This window comes from Phocoena phocoena, chromosome 5, assembly GCF_963924675.1.
Source record: "Phocoena phocoena chromosome 5, mPhoPho1.1, whole genome shotgun sequence".
Classification (NCBI taxonomy): Eukaryota; Metazoa; Chordata; class Mammalia; order Artiodactyla; family Phocoenidae; genus Phocoena; species Phocoena phocoena.
Window position 1 is genome coordinate 105,913,820 of NC_089223.1, and position 25,502 is coordinate 105,939,321.

Consider the following 25,502-nt stretch of genomic DNA (forward strand, 5'->3'; position numbering starts at 1 on the left):
ATTTATTTTTGGCTGTGTTGGGTCTTTGTTGCTGAGTACATGCTTCCTCTAGTTGCGGCGAGCGGGGACTACTCTTTGTTGTGCTGCATGGGCTCTAGGTGTGCGGGCTTCAGTAGTTGTGGCTTAGCAGGCTCTAGAGCACAGTAGTTGTGGCGCACAGGCTTAGTTGCTCCATTGCATGTGGGATCTTCCCAGACCAGGGCTCGAACCCATGTTCCCTGCATTGGCAGGTGGATTCTTTAACCACTGGGCCATCAGGGAAGCCCCAAAGTCCATAGTTTCCACTAGGGTTCACTCCTGGTATTGTGCCTGCTATGGGTTTTGACAAATGTATAATGGCATGCATCCCCACCATCACCATATGATACAGAATTGTTCCACTGCTCTAAAATTTCTCTGTGCTCTGCTCATCACCCCCTTCTCCTCATTAACACTTGGCAACCATTGATCTTTTTGCTGTCTCCATAGTTTTCTGGAAGCCACTTTTAAAAGGGAAACTATATAGTAAGTGTTCATCAGAAAATAGAAGACATAAAATTTTCTCCAAAGAAACAAAATTTTTATTGGCCTGAAATTCTATAAGAAATTACTTTATGGGATCAAAACATATACATCAGAAAACATCCACAACAATCTTCCAGAAAGTGCAGGTGCAGATCTTATTTAACTATATCTTATAATAAACTCATTTAAGCTGTAGATCCAACTTAGTAAGAGAAGAATCTTCCAGGTTCTAAGTTAAGTTCCAAGAGACTAACTTGATCCAAGGTTAATATCTGGGAAATCAAGAGGAATTGTTAGATAGCACATCCTTTTATCTAGGTTGGCTTCCATAAATATCATTTAAGAGGGATTTTTATAAGCACTAAAGTTTTGTCTAAAGAATTGGTCTTCTATGTTGTTTGAGAACAGATCCATGCTTTAGAGACCAGAAGAGTAGGTTGATAATTTATTATGAAAGGTGAAAGCTTAACTAGTACTTCCCCCCGTGTGGCAGTGGGATGCAAGAGTATTTCAGGCAACTTTGAATTTGCCCAAATACTTTGATAAAAGCTAAATTGAGATTAGAGATTCACAACACAGCATTGTCAGAGCTAGTTTAGGCATAGAAAATATTCAGGCAAGTGTTTGCAGTTGCCTGTCTTAGACATCGAAAAATCTTAGAGAAGCATTTAATTCCCAACAGTAAAACCAATCAGTATTTGTTGAGCACTTGTGCTTGACTAGGTACTTTACACAATTTACCTAATTTAATTGGGTGAGTTATACATTAAGAATTCCCAAATAAATATATTGACTTACTGTATGATGAAAATCATAGACTAAGTGAATTTTGGAGAATGATTTTCAAGTACAATGATTTTTCAGTGATGTCATAGTTAGTGTTAAGTTTTCTTTCTGGCAGTAATTAAATACTAAGTTTACTGATTTCTTGAGGCTATGGCAAAGACAATGCTAGATATTCAATTAAAAGTTTTCATTTTCCTCCTTCGCACACTGGAAAAATATATTTTCCAAATTCTCTTGCAGTTAAATTGGAGCCATGTAACTAGGTAGTGGCCAGTGGAACGCCACAAACCCCCAGAGACCCCTGGGCTCTCTCTCTCTTTCCCTTGGCCACATGGCTACAGAAGAACCCCAGGAAGATAAAACCACAGGACAGAAGGAGCCCAGCTGCCCGAATAGCCACTTGCAAAGGATCACTTAGGACAGCTGTCCAACCTGCGTTAAATTTTTGCACTAATAAAAGGAACTGAATTGTGTTAAGCCAAAGATATTAGGAGTAATGTGTTAAAGAAGCTGGCCAGTGTTACCACCCTTGGTTTTGTGATACTAATCGTTAAGATACAAATTTAAAACAGCTGAAAGGTAAGAGACTAAACATAACTATTTCATAATTCTTGAAACTGCTTTCTAATGTTGGTCAGCCATTCATGCCTATTTCAATTCTTCCAGTGATATTAAAATAGAATTGAAGGCCTATCATATAAAGTCTTTCATTGTCTTTGCAGAATTACTTGAAGATGGATGAGAATCATTGACAGTGAGTACAGTTGTCCTTCCATGTCCGCAGGGGATTGGTTCCAGGACCCCCACGGAGACCAAAATCCACAGATGCTCAAGCTCCTTAAATAAAATGGTGTAGTACGGTTGGCCCTCCCTTATCTGTGGGTTCCCACATTTGCAGATTCAACCAGTGGTGATCCATCTTCAGTTCCATCTTTGTGACAACCCTATTGGCCTCGTGTCCGGTCTCTGCAAGGGACATGCGCAGTCACTGAACTCAGGTTGTTCCAAAGCTATGGTTTGCCATCTGGCATATTTGGTTCTCCCTGTCTAAATGCAGTTTACCAATCAGGGGTCCATTTTCACCAGCCATATAGCTACACAGTTCACACATCACCTTATCAGGTTGCCAGGGGAACAATGCTAAAAAGTTAACATAAGGTCAAATTCTCATGAAGAATGGGAAAGGATTTTGTTAACCGTTTACCCACATAGAGGTTTCTGTCAACTTGACTGTAATGGATTCTTTTAATATATTCCTAGATTGTACTTACTAATCATTTATTTAGGGCTTTTGCATTGATATTCATATCTGCACATGTGTGTATGTTTGTGCACATATGAAAAGGCTATTTTTTCAGGTGTAGATATCAATGACTTCTCAGGAATAATTCGTAAGCATTTCTTTTTTGATATTTTAGAAGAATTTAAATAGTATTAGAATTATCTGTTCTTTGAAGGGGTGGTATGCTCTGATTGTGGTATAGCTACAGCTGCTGTGTGTAGGCTGGAAAGCTTGTGACTCATGTTATTTTGTAAAATTATTACTGTGCTCACTTGGAAGGTACAGTATATCCAGACAAAAGGAATATCATTATAGAAAATGAGAATGTTAGTATATTGGCTGCTCCTTGTCGCTTTTACAAGGTATCTTAAGAAAGGGATGGCCTCAGGCAAGAACTGGCTGTTTTACAAGCAGAAATGGCAGGAAATGAGAATGTCCAGAAATTTCGGGCCTCCCAAGGTTGAAAAAGACAACTGCTTTTATGCCTTGAACATTAATATAAATATATATCTGATCCCTGTGGCAAGGATCAGAGTAAGGGTGTGGCCCTCCCAAACAACCCTATAATTTCAGCTAGCCTCAAGGTGGCCTCCATTAAGATGAAAGAGTAAGGTATGGACACGAGGAATCAAAGAAATAAAGCAGGCTTAAGAACTAGGACTAGAAAAGACTTTGGTTATGTTATCTGCACAAGGAACTGACTGGAAGCAATTAGATCAGAAGTCTATTAGGGTTTTAAGGAGATCTTAAAGCCACAGAAACCATGAGTCTGGTCTGAAAATGTGGCCTCTCTTAGCTCCTTAAAAGCAACACTCAGGCCTTCAAATCTGTACCAGTAGAAAAAGAACTGTCAGTGATGTACAGTCCCCAAGGAAGGCATATGCTCCAATAGTCACTTCTGATGTGGCCCTAGAGGATGGATGAACGGACAAGGTAGTAGAAGCAGGGGCGACCTGATTGTCTGACCCTCCCTCTGCTGCCAGAGAAGAGCATCTCCGTAATTCTTGCTCACCTGGGGTCAAAACTGCTGTGAAGAGCTTCCCTGGTGGCGCAGTGGTTGAGAGTCCGCCTGCCCATGCAGGGGACACGGGTTCGTGCCCCGGTCCGGGAAGATCCCACATGCCATGGAGTGGCTGGGCCCGTGAGCCATGGCCGCTGAGCCTGTGCGTCCGGAGCCTGTGCTCTGCAACGGGAGAGGCCACAACAGTGAGAGGCCTGCGTACTGCAAAAAAAAAAAACAAAAAAAAAACTGCTGTGAATGAGCAGCTGTGTGTTCCTCATCCTTCTCTTTTCTTAATAGGATTTTTTGAAGCAGTAATCCTGTCCCTGTGTCACCACCGCATATGGGACAGGAGGAGCAATAGCTTGCTTAACAGCTTGCCTGACACTGTGAGAACCTGGTAGAGAAAACACATTTTCTCTCTCCTTTGCCCAAACACTACCGCTACCCAACACCCTCACTTTATCCTGACTCTGCTCAAATGACATCTCCCAGAGGTGAACATATCACTCCACCTAAAATCACAGCCCATCTCTTTCTATCACCTTATCCTTCTTTTACTCTATTTACACCTTTATCCTCTCTTTATAGCACATATTGTCTTGCTCCCCCAATGCAATGCAAGCTCTTCCGGGGCATGACTTTATGTCTTGTTGCTGAAGTCCTAGCACCTAGAAATGGCCGGTACAGGGTAGGCTCTCAATAAATATTCGCTGGGGGGGAAAAAAAAGACTAAATAATTAAGAGCTTCTGATTTCCAGGTATTGGAAGTTGTGTGCGCTTAGTTCTATTTTGCCGTTTATCTGTATCACATTGTAAGCAGCAATAGATGATTATTTGTGTGCAAGGAAATTGGGATTACTCCTTGCAAGGTGGCATTATCTGGTATGAAACCTAACCAAAACGTACTACCGGAAAAGTACAGATATTGCTAAAAGCTGTTTGGTATGGTTCTGTCTTATTTTATATATATATTTGGCTGCATTGGGTCTCAGTTGAGGCATGCAGGATCTTTCCCTGTGGCATGTGGGCTCTAGAGCATGTGGGCTTAGTTGCCCCTCTACATGTGGGATCTTAGTTCCCTGACCAGGGATTGTTCCACCTCCCCTGCATTGGAAGGTGGATCTTAAAAACTGGACCACCAGGGAAGTCCTCTTGTTTGTTTTTAAGACTGAGATAGTGAAATGTCACTCCCATGGGAACTCCACCTCTTTTTTTGGAATGGGCACTGGTGGTCATAATAGCAGCAGATTACCCAGTTAGACCTTGGAATTCCTTTAGAGTCTCCTCACTCCATGATTCAACAAAGACTGATATAATTAGCTACGGCTGACTCAAGGGAGAAGCTAAAGTTCACCAGGCAGAATTTAATCCAACCCAATGCAATCTATTTAATATTTGCTGAATTTAAGCTTTGTGCCAGGCATTGTGCTGGGCGCAATGGATACAATGACGACTGCCCTTGCCCTCCTATTGGTTAGATTAGTGTCTCGAGGGAACCTAGATTTGGTAGAGAAGCAGTTCCACCACAGTGCATTAAGAGTTACTCTAGGGAAAAAAAAAAAAAAAAAAAGAGTTACTCTAGGGGACGCATAGGGCTATAGAAGCACATGCCACAGGCACGCGAAAAATCACAAAGGCTTCCTTCCTGGGTAACTGTCAGCTAAGCTTGGATCCAAAATCTAAGTGGAGAGTGTCCCTATGAAGAAGGAAAATGCTGATTCACTTTGCTGTACACCTGAAACTAACACAACATGGTAAATTAACTATATTCCAATAAAACTTAAAAAAAAAAAGAAGGAAGATGGACTGTTTTCTAGACCAAAGAAAATATATGGAAAAAAAAAAAGAGATAGGCAGAGGGGGTATTACACACTTACTCCAGACATTTGTCCTATTTTCACCTACCACTCATCCTCCTTTCGTTCTATCTCCAGTTTTTAGCCTGTAGGTTAGCCCCTTTCTCTCTAATCATCCATTGCTCAAGCCAGGAACCTATAAACAAAGAAAATGGCTAAGGAGCAGCCACTGAAACCTGGAACCAGGCCTACATCACACTTACAAAAATTTGATTTTCTGCAGAAAAAATATTTTGACTCCTACATTTTTAGAAAGATCTGAAATGGATGACACCAAGCTGTTTGCCTAAAATAATGTCCCAAGCCTGAAATGGAATGGATATTTCCTGAGATTAAAATAGAAACTTGTTTTGCTAACAGAAAACAACTTGGAAATCAAAGAGTCATTTAAGTTGAAACCATTATTTTTCCTTTTCTTGCAGAAAATTCCTGTGTTTATACACACTAAGAGATAGAGATAATGAGGTCCCTCTTCCACAGAACTTTCCATTAAAAATTTAAAGTTGGAGAAATCTCAAAAAAACAATAAAGATGGGGGTGGAGTTTGTAATGTAACAAACTCATTCAATAAACATTTACGAGCACCTACTACATGCCAGGCACTGAACAAAGAAACTTGCCCTTGTAGAGTCTGCATTTTAGCAGAAAGAAGACATGCAAAACAAGAAATAAGCAAATTATATAGGAAACTAGAAGATGAGTGCTTTGGAGAAAAGACAAATTAGAACAGGCAGGGACAGGTTGCAATTTTAAATAGGGTGGTCAAGGTTCGTCTCCTCAAAGAGGTGACATATGAGCAAAGACTGAAGTGAGAAAGGGAGCCATACCGATATCTGGGTCCAGGCAGAAGTAACAGTCAACGGCCCGAGGCAAGGGGCATGCCTGGAGTGTGGGAGAAAGGCACGGAGGCCATGGATTAGAGGAGAAGTATGGGAGACCAGATCACCGGCCTGGGCAGTTATTCCGGGTAGGGCTTGGGAAGAGTGGTGACTTGATTGGACTGATGTTTTAACGTGCATTTTAGGTTAATCACTGAGTGTTTTCATTTGAACACAGTCCTTTTATAATACATTTTACTCTGCAACAACAGAACAATGATGGTTCAAAATGGTTTTCTAAATGATCTCCGCAGTATCGGGCACCACAGGACTGCTAAGTAGTAACCGCCCTCCCTCTCCGGGGAACACGTGCCCCTAAAAGGGCAGCCGTTGCTCTCCTTCTAATGTGCTCAGTGTTGAGCAGGCAGAGATGGAAACAGTCTGCACGTCTCTTCTTCAAAACTCGAAAAAGAAGCCAAGCATTTCTTTCGCTTGGTTACAAAAATTTTAAAAATCTGCCTCTGCCAACTCTGCGGGAGAAGCAAACTCCCGGAGTTTGCCTTTGCTAATTTGTCCAAGTCGTGCTGCGGTTTCACTACACGCAGACACTTCTCAGCTCCAGTCCCACAAACCTCTCTCATCTTGGACTTCGCCCTCCGGTGAAAGCTGCGGCTCGCCCCTTCGGTCACCACCTGTTCTGAAGGAACCCGCGGAGCGCGCACCTCCGCCCCGGGCCCCTTTCCTCCCCGGCTCTGCCTTTCCTGCCGAGCACCCTGCTCTCTCCAGCCCAGGCCAGGCTTGCAACTTTCCTCCCAGCCTGGCGCTCACCCCGCTTGGCTGGTCCCCAAGAGACGCTGCCTTCCCGCGGCGCCCCCGCCCCCGAGCTTCCCGCAGCCGGGCCGAGCGCCCTCACCCCTCACCCGGGGCCCCGAGAGCGGCTAGTCGGGCGCACGCGCGCCCCCCGCCCCTCCCCGCAGGCGGCGCAGCTTCCCCTGCAGCACCTCCCCTCTCGGGGAGGGAGCCGGAGGGGGCTCGGGACGCCGCGCGCAGACCTGCTCCGGCTGCGCGCCGCGCCGCCCTCCTCCGAGAGTGGCAGCAGTAGCCGCGGCGGCCGCAGGGGTTCCCGGCTGCCGCAGCTCCTCAGGGGAGCCGAACGCGCCTCTCGTGCGAGCCCAGCACCCCCAACCTGCTCGCCGCGCGCAGCTGAGCCGCCGCGCGGGACTCGTCGCCCAACATGGATTTCCTCCTGGCGCTGGTGCTCGGGTCCTCGCTCTATCTGCAGGCGGCCGCGGAGTTCGACGGGAGGTGAGTGAGCCCCGGGGCGCCCTCTCCTGCTCGTTGCAGCGCTAATTTCACACCGCCCTGGGGTTCCCCCTCTCTGCTCTCGCTCCAGAAGTTGGGCCACCGCACAGCCTCGGCGGGAGGAGAGCCGTCGAGCCGCCCTCTCTACCAGTGGCTGCCCGAGGCCTGGAGGGCGCGCCCCCTGCGAGTCCGGGAACCCGGCCGCGGCTCCCCGGGAGAGGCTGCGCGGCGGCGTGAGCCGCCCACCCACGGCTCGGCAAAGAGGGCTGGGAGAGAGGGGAGGCTCGAGCCGGGCGTCTGGGTTCTGAGGGCGCGGGTTAGCCGCCCCAGAGGAGGTGACGCGCGGGACATCTCTTGGCTGGGAAACTCTCGCTCTTGGTTTAGACATCTCTGCAGTGGGGAAACTTCTAGGTGGTCGGGGCCAAATCCCGGCTGGGAGCTGTCAGGGCAGCTCACACAAAGGGTGGGGAGAGGAAGCGACTGGGCTTTCAGGGAGGGACCTGTTTGCCTCCCCACTTGGTTTCCTTGGCGGAGGTGGGGAACTTTGCGTGCGTGCGTGTGTCTGTGGGGTGTCTGTACGCACACACAGCTCCCGAGACTTAGGGCGAGCCTGACTCCTGCGTGCTCTGACAGGTTCCAACAACCCAAGGCTGTGCTCCGCTCCACTGTCACTCAGCCTCTCCTCCCGCCTCTGCGCGCGGAGCCCTCTTCCCCATCGCCGGATCGGTTCCCGCGACTGTGTGTGTGTGTGTGTGTGTGTGTGTGTGTGTGTGTGTGTGTGTGTGTGTGTGTCTGTGTCTGTGTGTGTGTGTCTGTGTCTGTGTCTCTCTCTCTGTGTGTCTGTGTGTGTAGGGAGGGCGTGCTCGGTTACCCCACCTCGGCGCAATTGCAGACCAGACTCGCCCCGAAACCAGGCAGGAGCAGCCAGGAGAGTTTTTAACTTGGGTCACACCTCCCTGCAGTCGCCCTCAGGCAACGACCGGCACCCACACTCCCGCCCCCGCGCAGCCGGAAAGACTGCCGCACCTGTTTTTCCTGCAAGTTTGGAACGAATCAATTCCACAATTGATTGGTTTTCTTCTACCTGGAAGGAACGGAGGGAAGCCAGTGGAGCGCTGAAGAGAAGAAGCGCAGCCGCTGGTTTACCACCTGGTTGGAGGAAATGGAAAGTTCGTGGTTATTTGTCCTTTGGGCTTGGGGGCATAAGGGGGAGATGAAAGGAAGGGGAATTGAAAAGATTAGGGAGCTAAAAAAAACGTGAGTAGCGGCCAGAGGCTGTTTTATTTTATTAAAGTAATTATTTGCCCACATTCGTGTCTGTTGTGCGTTTCTTTGCACACATATTTGCAACAAGAAATACATCACATGATTATGTATAAGATTTCCATACAGCCTTAAAAAGATGTCTAAAACAGACAATTAAAATATTGATCCTCTAGGGGGAAAATGTCATTGAGGTAGGTGTGAATCTAAACAACGAACCGATTTACCAAATAAGGTGTCAAAGTGGAATCTGGTAGTAAATCTTATCCTGAAATCGAGTGCTTGCTTTAGTCCTTATTTACATTAGAGAGGACGGTAACACGAATAGTTGATGCAGGAAAGTTTCAAACCACAAGGACACTTGAGATGTTAGCTACACTTTAAACTCTCCTTGGTTTTATTTAGTCTTCTTTCTCAAGTACATTATTTTCTGGGAACTTTTTCTGAAGAAGAGTCATACCTGGCAAAGAGTTCTGTTTCATTTAATTTTGAGAAACCTCCCTTCCTTCTCCTTCCCACATGTACCTGTTATATAAGGCAGAAAAAATTTTTCTTTCTGCTTTGACATGTCTTACTTAATACTTTTCAGTTTACAGTGTATCAGTCAAAACTGACTTTCCTCTCAGGAACAGGTGTGGGCCTTTGAGGAATCTGTTTTATTTCAAGCTTCAGAAACCATCCTATGAGTGGCAGCCTTGATAATTCTTGGTTTTAGCTGGTGCTCTTTCCTTGTAAGAAAGGCTCTTCCCCTCCCTTCCCCACCCCCCTACTCTTGGGCGGTTGTATCTGCGTTTGTCTGATGTTTGAAATTAGATCATGGCAGAACTATTTCCCTGAAGGTGTGTTATTGTTTTATTTCTTCAGGCATGAAGGAGTTCATAGAAAGTTGTTGGGTGTATTAAAATTTTTTTCCAAAGTAATAACAAAGAGGAAATTATTTTTAATTTCGAAAGTGTCTTTATTTAATTCGAATCTTTTTGTTTGGTAGGTGGCCCAGGCAAATAGTGTCATCCATTGGCCTGTGTCGTTATGGTGGGAGGATTGACTGCTGCTGGGCCTGGGCCCGCCGGTCCTGGGGACAGTGTCAGCGTGAGTATCACCCCTGGGACTTCAGCTTCCTTTGAGGGCGGGCTGTCCACCATCCGTCATGGCTTCGCTCTGCACGTCGGAGGGCTCATTCCTGAGCAAGGCTTGGTGGTGTGGTTCTGACGGAATCTGCAGTCCCTGACCTCTTATTCTGCCACTTTCCAACCTGAGCCACCTGTAGGAAGGTGCCAGTTTTGTTATTCACAGAGAGCCACCTAGGACGCTCGTTTTAGCTTTTGTCCCCCATACCTCCAGCTCTTGTTTTCCCATCAGGCTTACTCTTCCCTTTGCTCTGGGCTCTGAGGTGGGAGTAAGATAGTGAGTCTAGACTGTATTTACACTAAATAAATTCTGAACCTTGTAGCACTTATAAATTCCTTACCTTGGCTGTTGTATAAACTGGCCTATTTGTAAACCTTTTTTTTGAAGTGAGATGGTATTGACTGGCTTCTAAATGGACCACCCAGTATAATCCAATAATACCTCTGGAAAAAACCCCATCATCTTTAAGTTCCATGAGTAATCAAAATCACGTAATAAGTACCCAATCAGAACACTGATTTTTAATTTTACATGATCACAAATGGGTATTTTAATGGTAGAAGTCAGAGCCACATCCCAGAAGTTTGAGAAATTCATTCCCAGCATTTTATCTAGATCTTAACATTTTATCCCACTCTCCCTAACAAAAGAATCCACAAACTACCAAGTAAATTTCTGGGATATCTTTGGAGCACGAGGTTGGCATGTCTGGTTAGATAGTGGGAACTGAGTTGGGTGCCATATATCCCAGTGTTTACTGCTGATGAGAAAGGGGCTTAGAGAAATAGGGAAGGATAGTTAAGTCTGGAGCTGGAAAGGGAGGAGCCTGCCTTAGAGAAGTGCTGGCAGGATGAGGAATCAGGTAGATTCCAGTTTGGAAAGCTAGGCACTCCCTCAGCTATTTCAATCTTTGAGAACTGTGCGTGATGTCTGTCCTTAACTTTGTGAAGGAGGGAGAGTGACAGTCCCAGGTTGACCTCTCTGCTTAGGGATGGAAAGGTAAAGGGGACTAAAGTTTGTCTACCTGCTCCCTGCAAGCCACTGGGCCAGACTTTTTGCACAGTTGGGTCATTGCTGCTTTTTATCAAGGCAGGTGGTGGTAACTTCAGTTTTCAGTAAACAAAAGAACTAGGTAAAGGTTCTGTGCCGCCACTGGTTGGTCTATTCCCGTTGTTTTTAAGGGAAGATGGTCAAAAAAGAAGAATGGTACCTGGTGAAATAAAGTCTTATGCCACAGGGCCAGAGGTATTTGCACAGCTGGAGGCCACAGGTGTGGAATTTGAAGAGCAATCTGGTGTTGATAAGCAAAGGGTGAAGAGAGGATTCTTCTCTTGACCCAATACACACATCTCTCCTGAATAAAAAATAAGTAGTTTCTTTGCAGGAAGGGAGACAGTTTCCTCCTCCTTCACTGCCTTAATTTTCAGGACACTCCCAAAGCAAATGTTGCAGTGCTTTGGGTGTGCACAGGCCGCCAGCCCCACCCAGGACAAGACTGCCTGGCACAGTGCCCTGAGCTCAGTGGAGTACACCTTCCATGAAGGCAGCGTGTCAGGGCAGTCGGCAGAAGCACGCGGAGGAGTATATTTGCACTCTGCCAGATGTGCTAAAAGAATTCCGCGGAGAAAACTCGATCTCTTAGAGGTTCATCACCTGCGGAATTCCCCAGAAAGAACCTCTAGGAGCTGTTTTATGTCTCTTTACCTCGGGATTAAATTTTCTTTAATGTACACTGGCTTGGCAGTTCTGAATTTGAATGAGTTTAAAGACCTTTGAAAGGTCCAGTGGCTTTACAAAACTTAAACATCCAAGTGATTTCCTAGCGTTCCACTTTCCGCACAGTAGCTTTCCCAGCAGATGTGGGACACTATTCTATTATTTTCTATACCTTCATTTTGTTTCTAAAAGACTGCACAGTGGTCAAATATAGTATTGGATAGTACTTATCTTTTCCTTCCTGTTACTGAATCCGTGGAAGCTACAACATGGCATGAGGTAATTACTGAAATGGTAATAAATGCATAAGGTGATCCTGCACAAATCACAGTTTACCTTAGATTTGGTAGAAGTTTGAGAGGCAGCATAATGGAGGGAACGTGGACTCTGGAGCTAGATTGCCTGGGTTTAAATTAGTTCCACCTCTTATTAGCTGTGTGACCTTGATCAGGTTATTCAGTCCCTCTGTGCTTCATTTTCCTCGTCACTAAAATGGATCTAAAATAGTACAATACCTCCTAGGACCACAACACGGCTTAAGTAAGTTATGATTTGTAAAGTACTTAAAACTACTGGCACAGAGTAAACACTGTTACATGTGTTTGGTGAAATTAAAGAAATATAAAGGACTACTGCTACTGACAGTGTTCTAGGATGGGACATACCCATGCTATCAGATTCTTTGTTCTTTAGGCATGATATATGCATTTTTGCATTTATACTGCTGAAATAAAAAAATGGTTCCAAGGTTCTGTGTTGCAATAAAACAAAATGCCTTTAAACTAAAAAGGGCCAGATGGATCTTTACCATTAATATTACAGATGGCAGAGTTGTAAAAATGAGTTCACAGATGGATGCTGCCTTGTCTGTGTTTTATTTTTGCAGAACCTCAGATGGTCCAAAAGTCTCTTGCCAGTTCAGAGATCCCCCTGTCTTTGTTTTGCTATAAACAGGTAGAGGAATGTGGTCACCTCAGAGTGGGAAGGAAGAACAGCGGCAAAACGAGGCTTGTCGGGGACAAATGGAAAAGTCCTGATTAGTTTTTAAAGAAACGTTTTGTGAAATTAAAACCTTTGTCGCTATATTTATTCAAGGAAAGTACCTTGCTATTCTTTAACAGTTACATCTGGTAATGGATTACCTATAAAAATTCCAAACAGCTTCTGGGAAATCTAATGTGAAAAATGTTTTTGCCTTCCTGACCCTTAGATAATCTCAGAGTTCTTTTTCCCACGAGGAGCATTCTCCCTTCCTTAGCAAAAGTGCCCTGGTTCTCGTTTTTTGGAATGATTCACTTTGGAATTTTCCTTCAAATCAGCACAGCAAAGCAAAAGGAAACTGTTCCCACCTGCATGTAGAAGCTCCCAATTTATCCCTTAGAAGATGCATAAGTTGGGGGAGACCATACCCTCATCGTACTGTTTGTCAGGTCTCACACCCTAGAGCACTAACCCTTGGGTGAGTGTTTACCTCCATTTGGTTGAGCATATGTGAGACATATTGACTCAATATTGTGTGAGTCGAGTATGTGTATTTACACAAAACATGCTGCATTTCATTTTCACTTGCTGCCCCCCTTTCCATGGACTTGTTGGGAGAGGACAACGGACATGGCAGGGGGCTTGCGTTGCCCAGCCTCTCTCCTGCCTCACCAAGTCCACCCCCAAAGCCGTGTTCAGCCAGACTTCCCGCCCTTCCCTCTGGGACTGAGGAAGGAAGGACCAGAGCTGCTACCCAAACAGGCACAGGAGCTGTCCTTCTGCCTCCCGCCTGTGCCACCCAATATTCCCACCCCACTGGGGAACGCATGACCTATTCCAGACATAAGCAGGTTATGTTTTCATTGTTCTTTTAGAGATCATACCTGTACCTTCTTTCTATCCTTTGATTCTTTGTTCTGTGTTCTTGACTTATAAACAGATCTCTACATGTTGAGAATTCAAAATTGGGTTTTCCAGTTAATTGTCCTGGGCTTTACCTTTATTGACTATTGATATGGCTCTTGATTGTAAACGGGAAATTTCTTAATATGTTTATAACACACCGATGCTTCCATATTTACAGCACACAGCGCCTTAATCACTTAGATTATCACAGAATACTTGTTTCTTGCTCTGTAGTTATTCTATTTAACTTCCTTAACTTTTCCATCTTGTTAATGGCACATTTCATTTTAATTATTTTAACAATTTCTCTACTCAAGTGGAGATCTCTGTAATAAAGGTTTCTCAGGGTTTGTATATCTGATTTTAAAAAGCCATGTATTCCGTGGAAACAGTTCTTAACTAAAAGCACTAAACAATTTGGGACAGCTGAGTGGAGCCCTGACTTTTGTACCTGATTAGCTATTTAACATTTCTCAGCTGCAGTTTTCTTATTTTACAAGTGGATTTCTAAGGTGCCCTGCAGCTCTAAACCCCATCTGAGAACTTCCTTAACATTGAAAAGGTTATATAGGATCTAGATATTGCATTTCTGTATGGTTGTCTTTCTGTTTACTTTACTTGGACATTTGGCTCTATATGTGGCTATAACAATAGTGTTTCTGTTGAAAGCACTTTGTAAAGGTATGAAGAAAAACTCAAAATACAACTAGTTCTAGGTTTCAACAAAGCTGTTCAGTTCCTGAGTTCTTTGGCTGTCATTGAGCAATTTGTGGTTTTTGAAAGAATTTATATAAATTAGGATGGTTTTGTATCACTTTTCCTTAAGACCAGGCAAAATGCAGGTGTTTTGTTATGTTTCTTTGGAGATTTTGGTGAGAAGTGAAACCTACTCTTGGAGTTTGCTTTGCTTTATTAGTACTAAACCTCATTTTCTCCTCCCTCCTCTCTGAAGTTAGTAAAGGCTACAACTGTACAATTGCCATGTAAAGTGAAAATTCTGGATTTTTATCAGCGCTAGATAAACTTATAGGTTAGTGCAACTTAAGGACTGAGAAACAGTAATTCAATCTGAAACTGTTTTGGAGTTGTCAAATAATTACACTTGGATAATGTGTGTTATGGCTAAGGATCGTGGACCACTAGAAAGAATGATGAACAAAGCATTGAATTATTTATTTCTGTATTTCAAATGAAATGATTATTAGTTTAAGCAGAGAATTTTGATTTGGTAAGTGAAACATTTAAATGTTCACTTCATATTTCATTCCTTATTCATATCTGGGTTCAGAAATCAGCCTCTTAAAAGGAACATGATTTTTTAATTTTTGCTCCCTATGTCGGTCATTGATTTCCTGTCCCTAGTCACAAAAGTATATAGATTACACCCTTCATTGATTTTTTGGATTTTGAGTACTTTCTTTAAAATAGTTAAGAGTAAACAAGAAATATTGGAAGTGACTTTTTAAAAAAAATTTTTTTTAATTTATTTTATTTATTTTTGGCTGCATTGGTTCTTCGTTGCTGTGCACAGGCTTTCTCTAGTTGCAGGGGGTGAGGGACACTCTTCTTTGCAGTGTGCGGGCTTCTCATTGTGAGGGTTTCTCTTTGTTGCAGGGTACGGGCTCTAGGCACACAGGCTTCAGTAGTTGTGGCACTCGGGCTCAGTATTTGTGGCTTGCGGGCTCTAGAGCACAGGCTCAGTAGTTGGGGCGCACGGGCTTAGTTGCTCCGCGGCATGTGCGATCTTCCCAGACCAGGGCTCAAACCCATGTCCCCTGCATTGGCAAGCAGATTCTTAACCACTGTGCCACCAAGGAAATGCCTGGAAGTGACTTTGAAGGCCACACATAGTGTTCCCCTACTGTTCCTAGTGAGTGCCTTTCCATTAGTAGTGAACAACCATGGCAACCTCCACTGGCCATGAATCAGCATTTTATAGATGAAGCAGGTTTTTATATCCATACAACTGTACACGCTCCAGGAGTAACTGGGAATCTCAAGGCAGGTTGTGCTGCTCAGAGCCGTGTTGAAGATTGCCAGCAGGTCCCAGGCCAGCTTAATGGAGCTGAGCACTCTTCACTGTCTTAATGTTTATCAGCTTCCTCCTCTAATTTTGGGGTGAGAATGCAAAATCTCATGTTTTATTTTTTGAGGTAGGAATAAATGCAAAGCAGTGGACAATCTTATAACTACTTTCAGCGCTAAACCTGAATCTCCAAATCCTTAGCAAGTCAGTTTTTTTTTTTTTTTTTTAATTTATTTATTTATTTATTTTTGGCTGTGTTGGGTCTTCGTTTCTATGCGAGGGCTTTCGCTAGTTGCGGCGAGCAGGGCCCACTCTTCATCGCGGTGCGCGGGCCTCTCACTGTCGCGGCCTCTCGTTGTGGAGTGCAGGCTCCAGACGCGCAGGCTCAGTAGTTGTGGCTCACGGGCCCAGTTGCCCCGCGGCATGTGGGATCTTCCCAGACCAGGGCTCGAACCCGTGTCCCCTGCATTGGCAGGCGGATTCTTAACCACTGCGCCACCAGGGAAGCCCAGCAAGTCAGTTTTTTGATTAAGATTATCCAACTACCACTTTCCATGAAAAGGTTAAGAACAGCATGTACTTTGGGTGACTTCAAGTGGTCCTGGAATGCAGATTCCAAACTAGAATCAGTGTTGAAGAAGTTTGACCTTTTTCCGTAGGTAGTTCTGGAGTATGTGTCGTCTTGAAAGTTAAGGTTCACAGAAATTACCTTGTTCCTTCATTCTTTCCCCACATTAGTACTGATCTTTATATCATACTGTTGAGAGCTACTGATTTCCTTAGATCCCCTCATAAATTAATCTGGGAAGGTCTTAACCTTTACAGACTAGAAGATTTTAGCACTTCTCAGGCTGAGAGGTCAGGTCAAATCAAGGGAAGCCCTTCAGTGGGCTTCAGCTGCTCCATCTGCCCTCACATACCTGCCACAAGGAGATGCTACCTGAAAGCGCACGTGTGCGTACACCTGGTCCTGAGGAGCCGCTTCCAGCCCAGAAACAGCACTTTGCTACTGGGAAACTTTTTGATAAGCTTTGGAAAATGTAGGTGTGCTTCCCCCACCCCATTCTGTAGCAATGGTAATGGTGGTTTTCATCCGTAGAATTCATGTTATATGCATTTTCTTTTTTTTTTTTAAAATCTTTATTGGAGTATAATTGCTTTACAATGGTGTGTTAGTTTCTGCTTTATAACAAAGTGAATCAGTTATACATATTCCTATTTCCCATATCTCTTCCCTCTTGCATCTCCCGGCATTTTCAGTCGGTTGAATCAATTGCTTGCTTTTGAAGCGAATCCAGAGATGCTGAGTGATTCCCTGCAGTTTCCTTCAGTGAGTAATGGAAGATATTCATCACAGGGGCTGCGCCTTCATCACGGGGGAGATGAAAGGGAACGAGAGAAGGGTTACAATGGTCTAATCCTCATCACTCCCCTCCCCCACTGCCATAACAGATACTTTTGCCCCTTTCCCACCGATTTTGTGCAGGTTTAACAATTTTTCCCCTCAGCCTTTTTTTTTTTGCGGTATGTGGGCCTCTCACTGTTGTGGCCTCTCCCGTTGCGGAGCACAGGCTCCGGACGCACAGGCTCAGCGGCCATGGCTCATGGGCCCAGCCGCTCTGCGGCATGTGGGATCTTCCCGGACCGGGGCACGAACCCATGTCCCCTGCATCGGCAGGCGGACTCTCAACCACTGCGCCACCAGGGAAGCCCCTCCCATCAGTCTTTTAAAAATATTTATTCATTTTATAAGAGAAGATGCGTTCATCGCCTCAAATACCCCTCCTTAGAGCAGTAAATGTTACCAGGTTTTTGTATACCTTTCAGAAGTACTTTACATACTTATGGGTAAATTCTTATATATCTTTATATATATATATATTCTTATATATAGCATGCTATATACACCATTTTACCCTCTTTTTCCTAAAACTGCATCTTGAAAGACTTTCTTTATCATCAGCACATGAAGAGCCTGCTCACTTTTTTATGGACGTGTAGCATTCCACTGTATGGCTGTACCATAATTTGTTAACCAGTTTCTTATTGGTGGACATTTATGTTGATTCTGATCTTTTGCTAACATAATTCTAAAATAAGCAACCTTAAACATACATTGAAAAAAATATTGTTTTTCAAGATAACTTTTATATGTGATCAAATGACATATACAGTTGTAATTTGGACCAGGTGACCAATGGTTTCTTCCTTGGTAGTAAGCAGGTAAACGAAAGACTGGATGCAATGCTGACTTAAGGCTCTGGCAATTCCACATCCAGAATCTGATCTGTTGCTTGACTCTAGGATGCTCTAATCCCTACTTTTTTCCCAAAAAACCCCTCTGATAAGTCAGTGAAGGTTCCTCTGCCCCCATTTTTCATCTGTTTAATCTTGGACTAGAGGCAACTGGTTGGGAGGATGGGGTGAGGTTGTCCGTTAGCCAGGATCCCCACCTGGCGTCCTGCCTGTCAGTTATCTACTCTTTATGGATGTGAGGTCCTTTTTACTTATAAGAAAGACTCATACATTCTTTTAGGAATTGCTTAATTCGTTGACCTTTTATTATGTTTATAGTTCAGCCGTAATTCTTACAGCTATGTATATAGTGTTTGCTTTTTTACTAGACCCATTACCTGTTAGGGAGGAGTATGTAGAATTTTGATACCTGAATAAAGGTTTTTGGGACACCTGCTATGACATGAGTATTTTCAGGAAATATTAAACTATTGTACCAAAATACTTTTAAAAAGTGACTTTGAAACTGTAGGGGTGGGACTTTCCTGGTGGTCCAGTGGTTAGGACTCTGCACTTTTACTGCCGAAGACCCGGGTTCAATCCCTCGTCGGGGAACTAAGATCCCACAAGCCATGCGGCGTGGCCAAAGGAGGAAAAAAAAAAAAAGAACTGTAGGGGCATATCATTTCCATTAGTTATTCTAATCCTTATTCCAATTATATCTTAAGTCATCTTATTTTTAAAAATTAAGAAATGCGTGCATAAGTTAAAAATTAAAAGAACCAGATTGGGAGAGAGAGAAGGCAGTGAAGGTAAGTCTTTCTAACTTTGTTTTCCTGACACCTAGTTCCAGCCTCCAGCAGGCCACCACTGTTCCCTGTTAATCTTTGCAGAGATTTCTAGGCATTTCCAAAATTTTCCTTGTTCATAAAATGATGGCATGAAGTAAAACTAGTCTGTACCTTCTTTTTTCATGTAATATTACATTTGGGAGGCTAGTCCTCATCAATTCATGTAAACCTGACTCATTCTTTTATTTTATTTATTTATTTAAAAAATTTTTTTGCGGTATGCGGGCCTCTCACTGCTGTGGCCTCTCCCGTTGCGGAGCACAGGCTCTGGATGCGCAGGCTCAGCGGCCATGGCTCACGGACCCAGCTGCTCCGCGGCATGCGGGATCCTCCCGGACCGGGGCACGAACCCGCGTCCCCTGCATGGGCAGGCGGACTCTCAACCACTGCACCACCAGGGAAGCCCCTGACCCATTCTTTTAAATATGGGTGTATCATATCTCTTTTAAATAGGGATGTACCATCATTAATTTTAAATTAATTAATTAAAAAATCCCCTATTTATGTACATTTAGGTGGTTTTCAATATTTTGTTTTTACAAAATATGCTGTAGTGAATATCTTTACACATTCATCATCACTGTTATATACATACAGATATGGGAGAGATAGTCATCCTATTTTTATGTAAGTACAGTTGTTGAAGAGTTACCATTTTATTTTTATAAATTTTCTTACATGAAATATGTAACTTAAAGGTGATTAAATCACGGATAATACAGAGTGGAAACCTTCTATTCAGTCATTTTCTATTTTTGATTCCTTAGAAGATACCTTAAAAGACGAATAGAATGGATTTATTTCTATGTTTTTATGCCCTACCTTGTGTGGGAAAGGATATGACGTGGCTTCCAGGAATGAATGCAGTAAAATAGGAAGATAGAATTAACAATGGCTAGAGGAAGAAAAAAGGATAGAATAAAAGATAAGATGTTGGGAGGCGAGTTAATAAGTGCAGATATGTAAGCCATAGGATTTAAATTAATGTTTCATAATTTAGCTCTTAGTTGCTGCTAGCCAAAGGAAAAAGGGAAGTTTCATTGCTTATATAATTCATGTTGTTTGTTAGGGAAAAATCAAGCCAGTTATTTGGGGAAATTATGGCTTTCCCCACATATAGTACTGAAAAAAGACTTTCATGTGGTCTTCAGAGAGTGGGGCTGAATGATGGAGTGGAAGGGGCTACAGCAACGTTTTTATCATGAAGCAAGTGGTCGTTTTGTAAAGCTGTTCCATAGAAGAGCCTCCAACCTAAGAAGAGACCCTTACTCTAGAACTGCAGTTCATAGAAAACTATTTTACAAGCAGCTTCAGAAACGTTATACATACTTAGCTTTCTGATGACTCAGCTTGATTCAGCCCAGAATATCTAGCAGTGATGGGTGAACTGTATAGTACAGGGCTTTGGGTGGACAATTCCAGGTTAGACAAAAGACAGTGTCAAGTTAGGATCTCTGACAATGTCAAGTTTGCTGTAATATTAATTAAAAGCTAGTCCATATATTTTTTCTTTTCTTTTTTTTTTCAGCCCATGTATTTTAAAAATCAGTCAGCAGTTGATGGAATTGGTACCCAGAGGCATTGGGAATGGAATACAGATAGGTGTCTCCTAGGATCCAGTATTAGGAGGCTCTGTGGGAAATCAGTGGGAGAATTTTTTGTATCAATTTTGTATGAGTTATTATTATTTTTTATTTTTTTTATGAGTTATTATTTTTATATTCATTGAATATCAGTATAAAAAGTCATTACCCTTTTGTATGTACTTACTCATTTTCATGCAAATTATAACTTGGGGTAAGAGGTGAGGCACAAACGTGGCTTCCAGGCATCATTTATCCTACTTATGCTGTTACTTGGAGTAAGGGCCATTGAGCCCAGGAACAACAAAATCTTTGACCAGTGCTTATTTCCCCAAAGCTCCTGATTGTTATAGGTGTGCAAAGGAGCCCAAATGACCCTTAGTTTTCTGGGGGGTTTTTTTGTGGTACACGGGCCTCTCAGTGTTGTGGCCTCTCCCGTTGAGGAGCACAGGCTCCGGATGCGCAGGCTCAGCGGCCATGGCTCTCGGGCCCAGCCACTCCGTGGTGTGTGGGATCTTCCTGGACCGGGGCACGAACCCGTGTCCTCTGCATCGGCAGGCAGACTCTCAACCACTGTGCCACCAGGGAAGCCCAGACCCTTAGTTTTTATTCTAGTTCATCTGGATCTCATGGAGGGCTGCTTTAAATAAGCCACTGGGGCCTGAATAGACTCAAAGCAGAGTCTCATGTCACCGTCCAGACACAAACTTAACTTGTTTTCACTGGGGTATGAGGAAAGGTTAATCCTCATGCACTCCTGAAGCTCCATTGGCAATGGAACCTGAAACTCTGGGATACCTATGCCCTAGGAGAATCTCTCTCTCAAAAAAAGAAAAAAAAAAAAGAAAGAGAAAAGCTCAACCTGATGTGTCTGGAGAGGGCCCCAATCCAGTAAGTGCCCCATCTCCTTGGGAGAAACAGAGAAAGGGACTTTGAATGCCTTTCCCCAGAGATCAGCACCAACCAAGGATCTAACCTGTCCAAGAATTGTCACCCTATATCAACCTGGAGGGGAGCCAAGGAGTTTACATTGCCAGGGCCAAGATCTTACATTTCTTTGTGAGAATAAATAAATGATCAGTTCTCAAATATAATAGAATGCAGCCAAGATAATTTCGCTTGAAAAAATTTCAAAGTAATATCAATCGCTGACCATAGAAAAATACTGTAGCATAGGCCTAATGTGATTGACAGTGCATCCCTGGGAATCTACCAGAGAAAATTGGTTTCAAAATGTATATCTAGTTACTTAAAAATCATCAGTGTGTTACAAGGTATAGAGTTCAGTTAAGTAATATCAAATATAAAGAAATTTATATTTGTGCATTTTAAATTATATTTAGTGCATTTTAATGCACTAAAGCTTCATTTTCCAATTTCATCATGTAATTACTACTAGTGCCTAGCTGAGATAATTATGGTCGTAATATAAATACTAAGAAAATTCCTAATAAAGCCAGCATAAAAGAGTACGTTACAGCCTAGATGCGATAATGTATTATTATGTATGGTAAAATAATGTAGATATCCATGTGTTATTACATATTCTTTCATAGATAGTCTCAAGAATTTTAGTTTTAACTTAGCCTGATGAAACACTGTTAAGTCAACTTGTTATTCTTATGTCTGATAGAAAGAAAAAGAGATATGAATAATCAAATTGGTTTCGTAGCTTTACAATATAGTAGTTGATTTTGTAGAAGAAACAGTTTTTCTCCTAATTATATTTAATTAGAAGCCCTCATTTTCTGCCATATATTAACCAAAGGCTGGAGACAGCCTTGGTAGGTGTTAGATGCTGGGGAAAGCCAACCTGAGACTAAGAATTTGCTGTAGGTGATTTGCATGAGGATAGTCTAGAATCAAATAAATTTTAAAACTGAACACTTCATTTAGTTAGTATCTCTTTAATGGTCCTGTAGATTAATGCTATAAATTCTCCAAAACTGACATTGTTTTCCTATTATAACATCATCAGATCCCAAGGTTAAGGTTGTCTTTTGTAAATATTACTGACTTATTCTGAACTTTTAGGAACTATGTCATCACAGTTTAAATTTGTGCTAATGTACACAAAAGAAGAAACTATTAGACCTTTCTGGATTTATGCTTACTTTGCCAAAAACAGTGTTGTTTTCAAAAATCTCTAGCCTTGTTTTTATAGATCAGAGTTTTCAAACTCAGTTTCTATGAAAAATCCCTAAATGGTCAAAGGTGTGTGTTTAGCACAGAGACTAACTCCTTGGATAGATTTTCTGAACATAAGCTTCCTGCCACCCAAAATATTTTTCTAAAGCCTTTGTTACCTCCTATTTTATTTTAATGTTGATTTTGTAGGTACTTGGTAACTATCTGCCAAATGCTTTCATGCCAACAAATAGCAAATAATAGAAAAACACAAATTGCAGCTCATGCTTAAGTGTATGTGTTTTTTTTTAATGTACATGGATGTTTAGAGTTGATTTTATATTATATAACTTACTGTGACAATAGTTTCTACTGGGTAAATTGTCCCAAGCTCATCTGATTACATAAATATTTTGTGGTGTTTCATATAGATAATGGTGGTTTCAATTTCTTTTGTCCCTTGGATTGAGTTTTTAAATCAAAACTCAATTGAGTTTTTACTGATGAATTAAAAGGTTCATTGCATCTTGGTGTCTGTGTATGGCCAAAAATTAGGATATTCCCCTGTATAGTTTATTTCCTAATTAAGGCAGAATTGTGTTTTCTTGAAACAGGTAAATTGGGGGAGAAAATATAAAATTATGAAGAAATGATTTGTAGATTTGTTAAATTTTCTGTTCTCTAATCTTGTGTTGAGGTCTGATGAATGCTATAGCTTTAATGCATATAAAGCAGTAGATTGAAAGTTGGGGTCATCCAAATTCTTACTCAAAATGCTCTTCATGGGCGTGGGATCTGTTGTCCTGGATGTTGGTGTTACAAACATGCAGAGTTGGAGAGCTGTCTATGAATAGAGTTTGCCAGGCTAATATTAACTTTTTTGACAATGAGAAATATGTGAGATTTAGGGTTGGGGTATGGAGAACATCTTAGAGTTACTTTTTTCCTAGCTAGAGATTAGGGTTAGAAGGTAGAAGTACAGTGTCAGGGAGGACCATTCCCTTTCATCTATGTACCTGGCATTTATCACCTGGAAAGAGGTGCCTGTATCATGCTTAAGAGACTGTCTGACGATATGCCAGAAGATAGGGATACCTTTGGCTAATAAGGAGGCTCAGTTCCTTTGGGTTTCTTATCCCTCATTTTCCCTAACTCTGTCCAAAGCCCAGGATGGACTCCAAATCTGTAACCTGTGTTTAGCAGGCAAGAAAAGTCATCCCCGAATAGTTCAGTTTCTTTGGTTTATATTAGTCACAATTATAAAATCATTAGGGTGCTTATGATCTTTAACCATGCCTGATAATCACTGACACCCTTCAGTAGAGCGTAGTGTCACTGAGAGCCCTCAGGTGAACTGAAGCAGTGGTCTGGGACAAGTCGCAGGAGAGAGTAATACAGTTGTGAATTCTCACCAGGTGGCTTTGCTGGCGAGATTGCATGTGTTAACCACTGTGGCTCTTTACAGTGGCTGTCAGGAAGCAGGTTATCAGGAAAAAATGGTACAGATTTTTCTATATTATGTGCTAGTAATGAATCCTATTTTAGTGGGATTTATACCACAAAACAATACATGTAGGGCATTTATTTTTGGCAGCTTTCACAAAAAAACGTGGTGATGGTTGCCTATGAAAATTTCCTTACGTGTCAATAGAGAATAGATTCCAGAAACTTTCTGGAAATAATCTTCTCCATGTTTAAAATTGCTTTGATTTAAAATGCAGTTTTGTATAGTTTTAAAATGCAAATTTTAGAATATGGGGCATTGGCTAAAATTTCATGCTAAGAAGTCTTACTTAATGGCTATACATACTGATAACATAAAACTTGCTAAATCTATGTGTGTCAAGGCTGATTTAAATTAAGTAAGAGAAATGTGACTCAACTTAAGATATTATGAACAAAAATAAACTATACAGAACTGTTGGATGCTTGGTACTAACATAACTACTTAGAAAACAATGACGTTTGCTATTCTTTATTAGCTTGTTTTACCTCTGTTTAAAATCATTTAATATTTTTTCTTGATAAATTAGATTTTTCAAAATTGGCATTTAAAGAGTATTAAAGAAACGGTATCCTTTTATATTTTTCCCTTCTCATACATAACCATAGTCATAAACAGTTTTCTTTAATATGTGATCCAGAATTAATTTGCAATTTATACTTTGATTTATTTTCAGCTTTTTGCTTAGATTGTGCCTGATATATTTCATTACTTTTTTTTAAGAAATGTATCAACATCAAGATCTGGTGAGTTCTTTTAAAGTTATAAACCTAACCAATACACAAAAAAAGCAAATGTAATGTGTACCTTTAAAAGTACAGAGCAATCATTCTGGATCGGTAGTTAGATTATTACTTTAATTGAATCAAATTGGACTTAGAATTATTTTCTTCTAATATTACCTAAAAGAAGGCTCCATTCACCTGATTTTAAATTACACAAATAAATACACAAATGGAAAGTTAAAAGTCTTTCCTCTTTAAAGCATATTTTATGCTTTAAAGAGGAAAGACATTAATCCAAAAGAGAAGTCATACAATCATCTCTTCCCTTACCTCTAGGATCTCTAGGTTGGTCGAATGCTGACCATTACTAGTAGTGTTTCAAGTTTCTTCCATTTACTTTCATTAAAATGGGTAATTTACGTATCTTCAAGTGAAATGGCTGAGCTTTCACACTAATTCTTGTTGCTATTGACAACCAAAGCAGCCATGCAAGAAGAAAATGCTGTGGAAAGAAAGAAAAAAAAACCTTAATATTTCCTCCGCAAAGTTGGAGAGAAAAGGGAACACACAGTATGTAAGAAACAGGTAAGTAAAGATATATCAATTTAAAAACTACCAGACTTGGTTACTAATTTATCAAAAGTTTTAATTTTTTTCAGATATTTTGTCCAACACTCATTTAAATAAAAGGATACTGTCTCTTGGAACCAAAAATTAATATTCTGAAAATGAAAAATTGGATTGGAAGGTACCGTGTCACAAAAGGTCTGAAATACTTTAATTTAGAATTTGAACTATGAAAGAATAGCACAACTTCAATTATTGGTTAATATTTTTGTTACAAAATGTTTTTTAATGACAAAATGGTGACTAAAATATTACTATTTTGAACATGTCCTAGATTTT

At 41.8% G+C, this 25,502-nt stretch overlaps 1 protein-coding gene across 1 annotated transcript in view; it reads left to right on the forward strand.

The window, feature by feature from the left end:
* The first annotated feature begins 7,483 nt into the window (after positions 1–7,483).
* The window catches only part of NPNT (nephronectin), a 74,955-nt gene continuing 56,936 nt past the window's right edge, over positions 7,484–25,502 (forward strand). Inside the window, exons 1-2 of the mRNA XM_065877268.1 lie at positions 7,484–7,554; positions 9,803–9,903. Of these exons, the coding sequence (XP_065733340.1) occupies positions 7,484–7,554; positions 9,803–9,903 (172 nt within the window). The remainder of the gene's footprint in view (positions 7,555–9,802; positions 9,904–25,502) is intronic.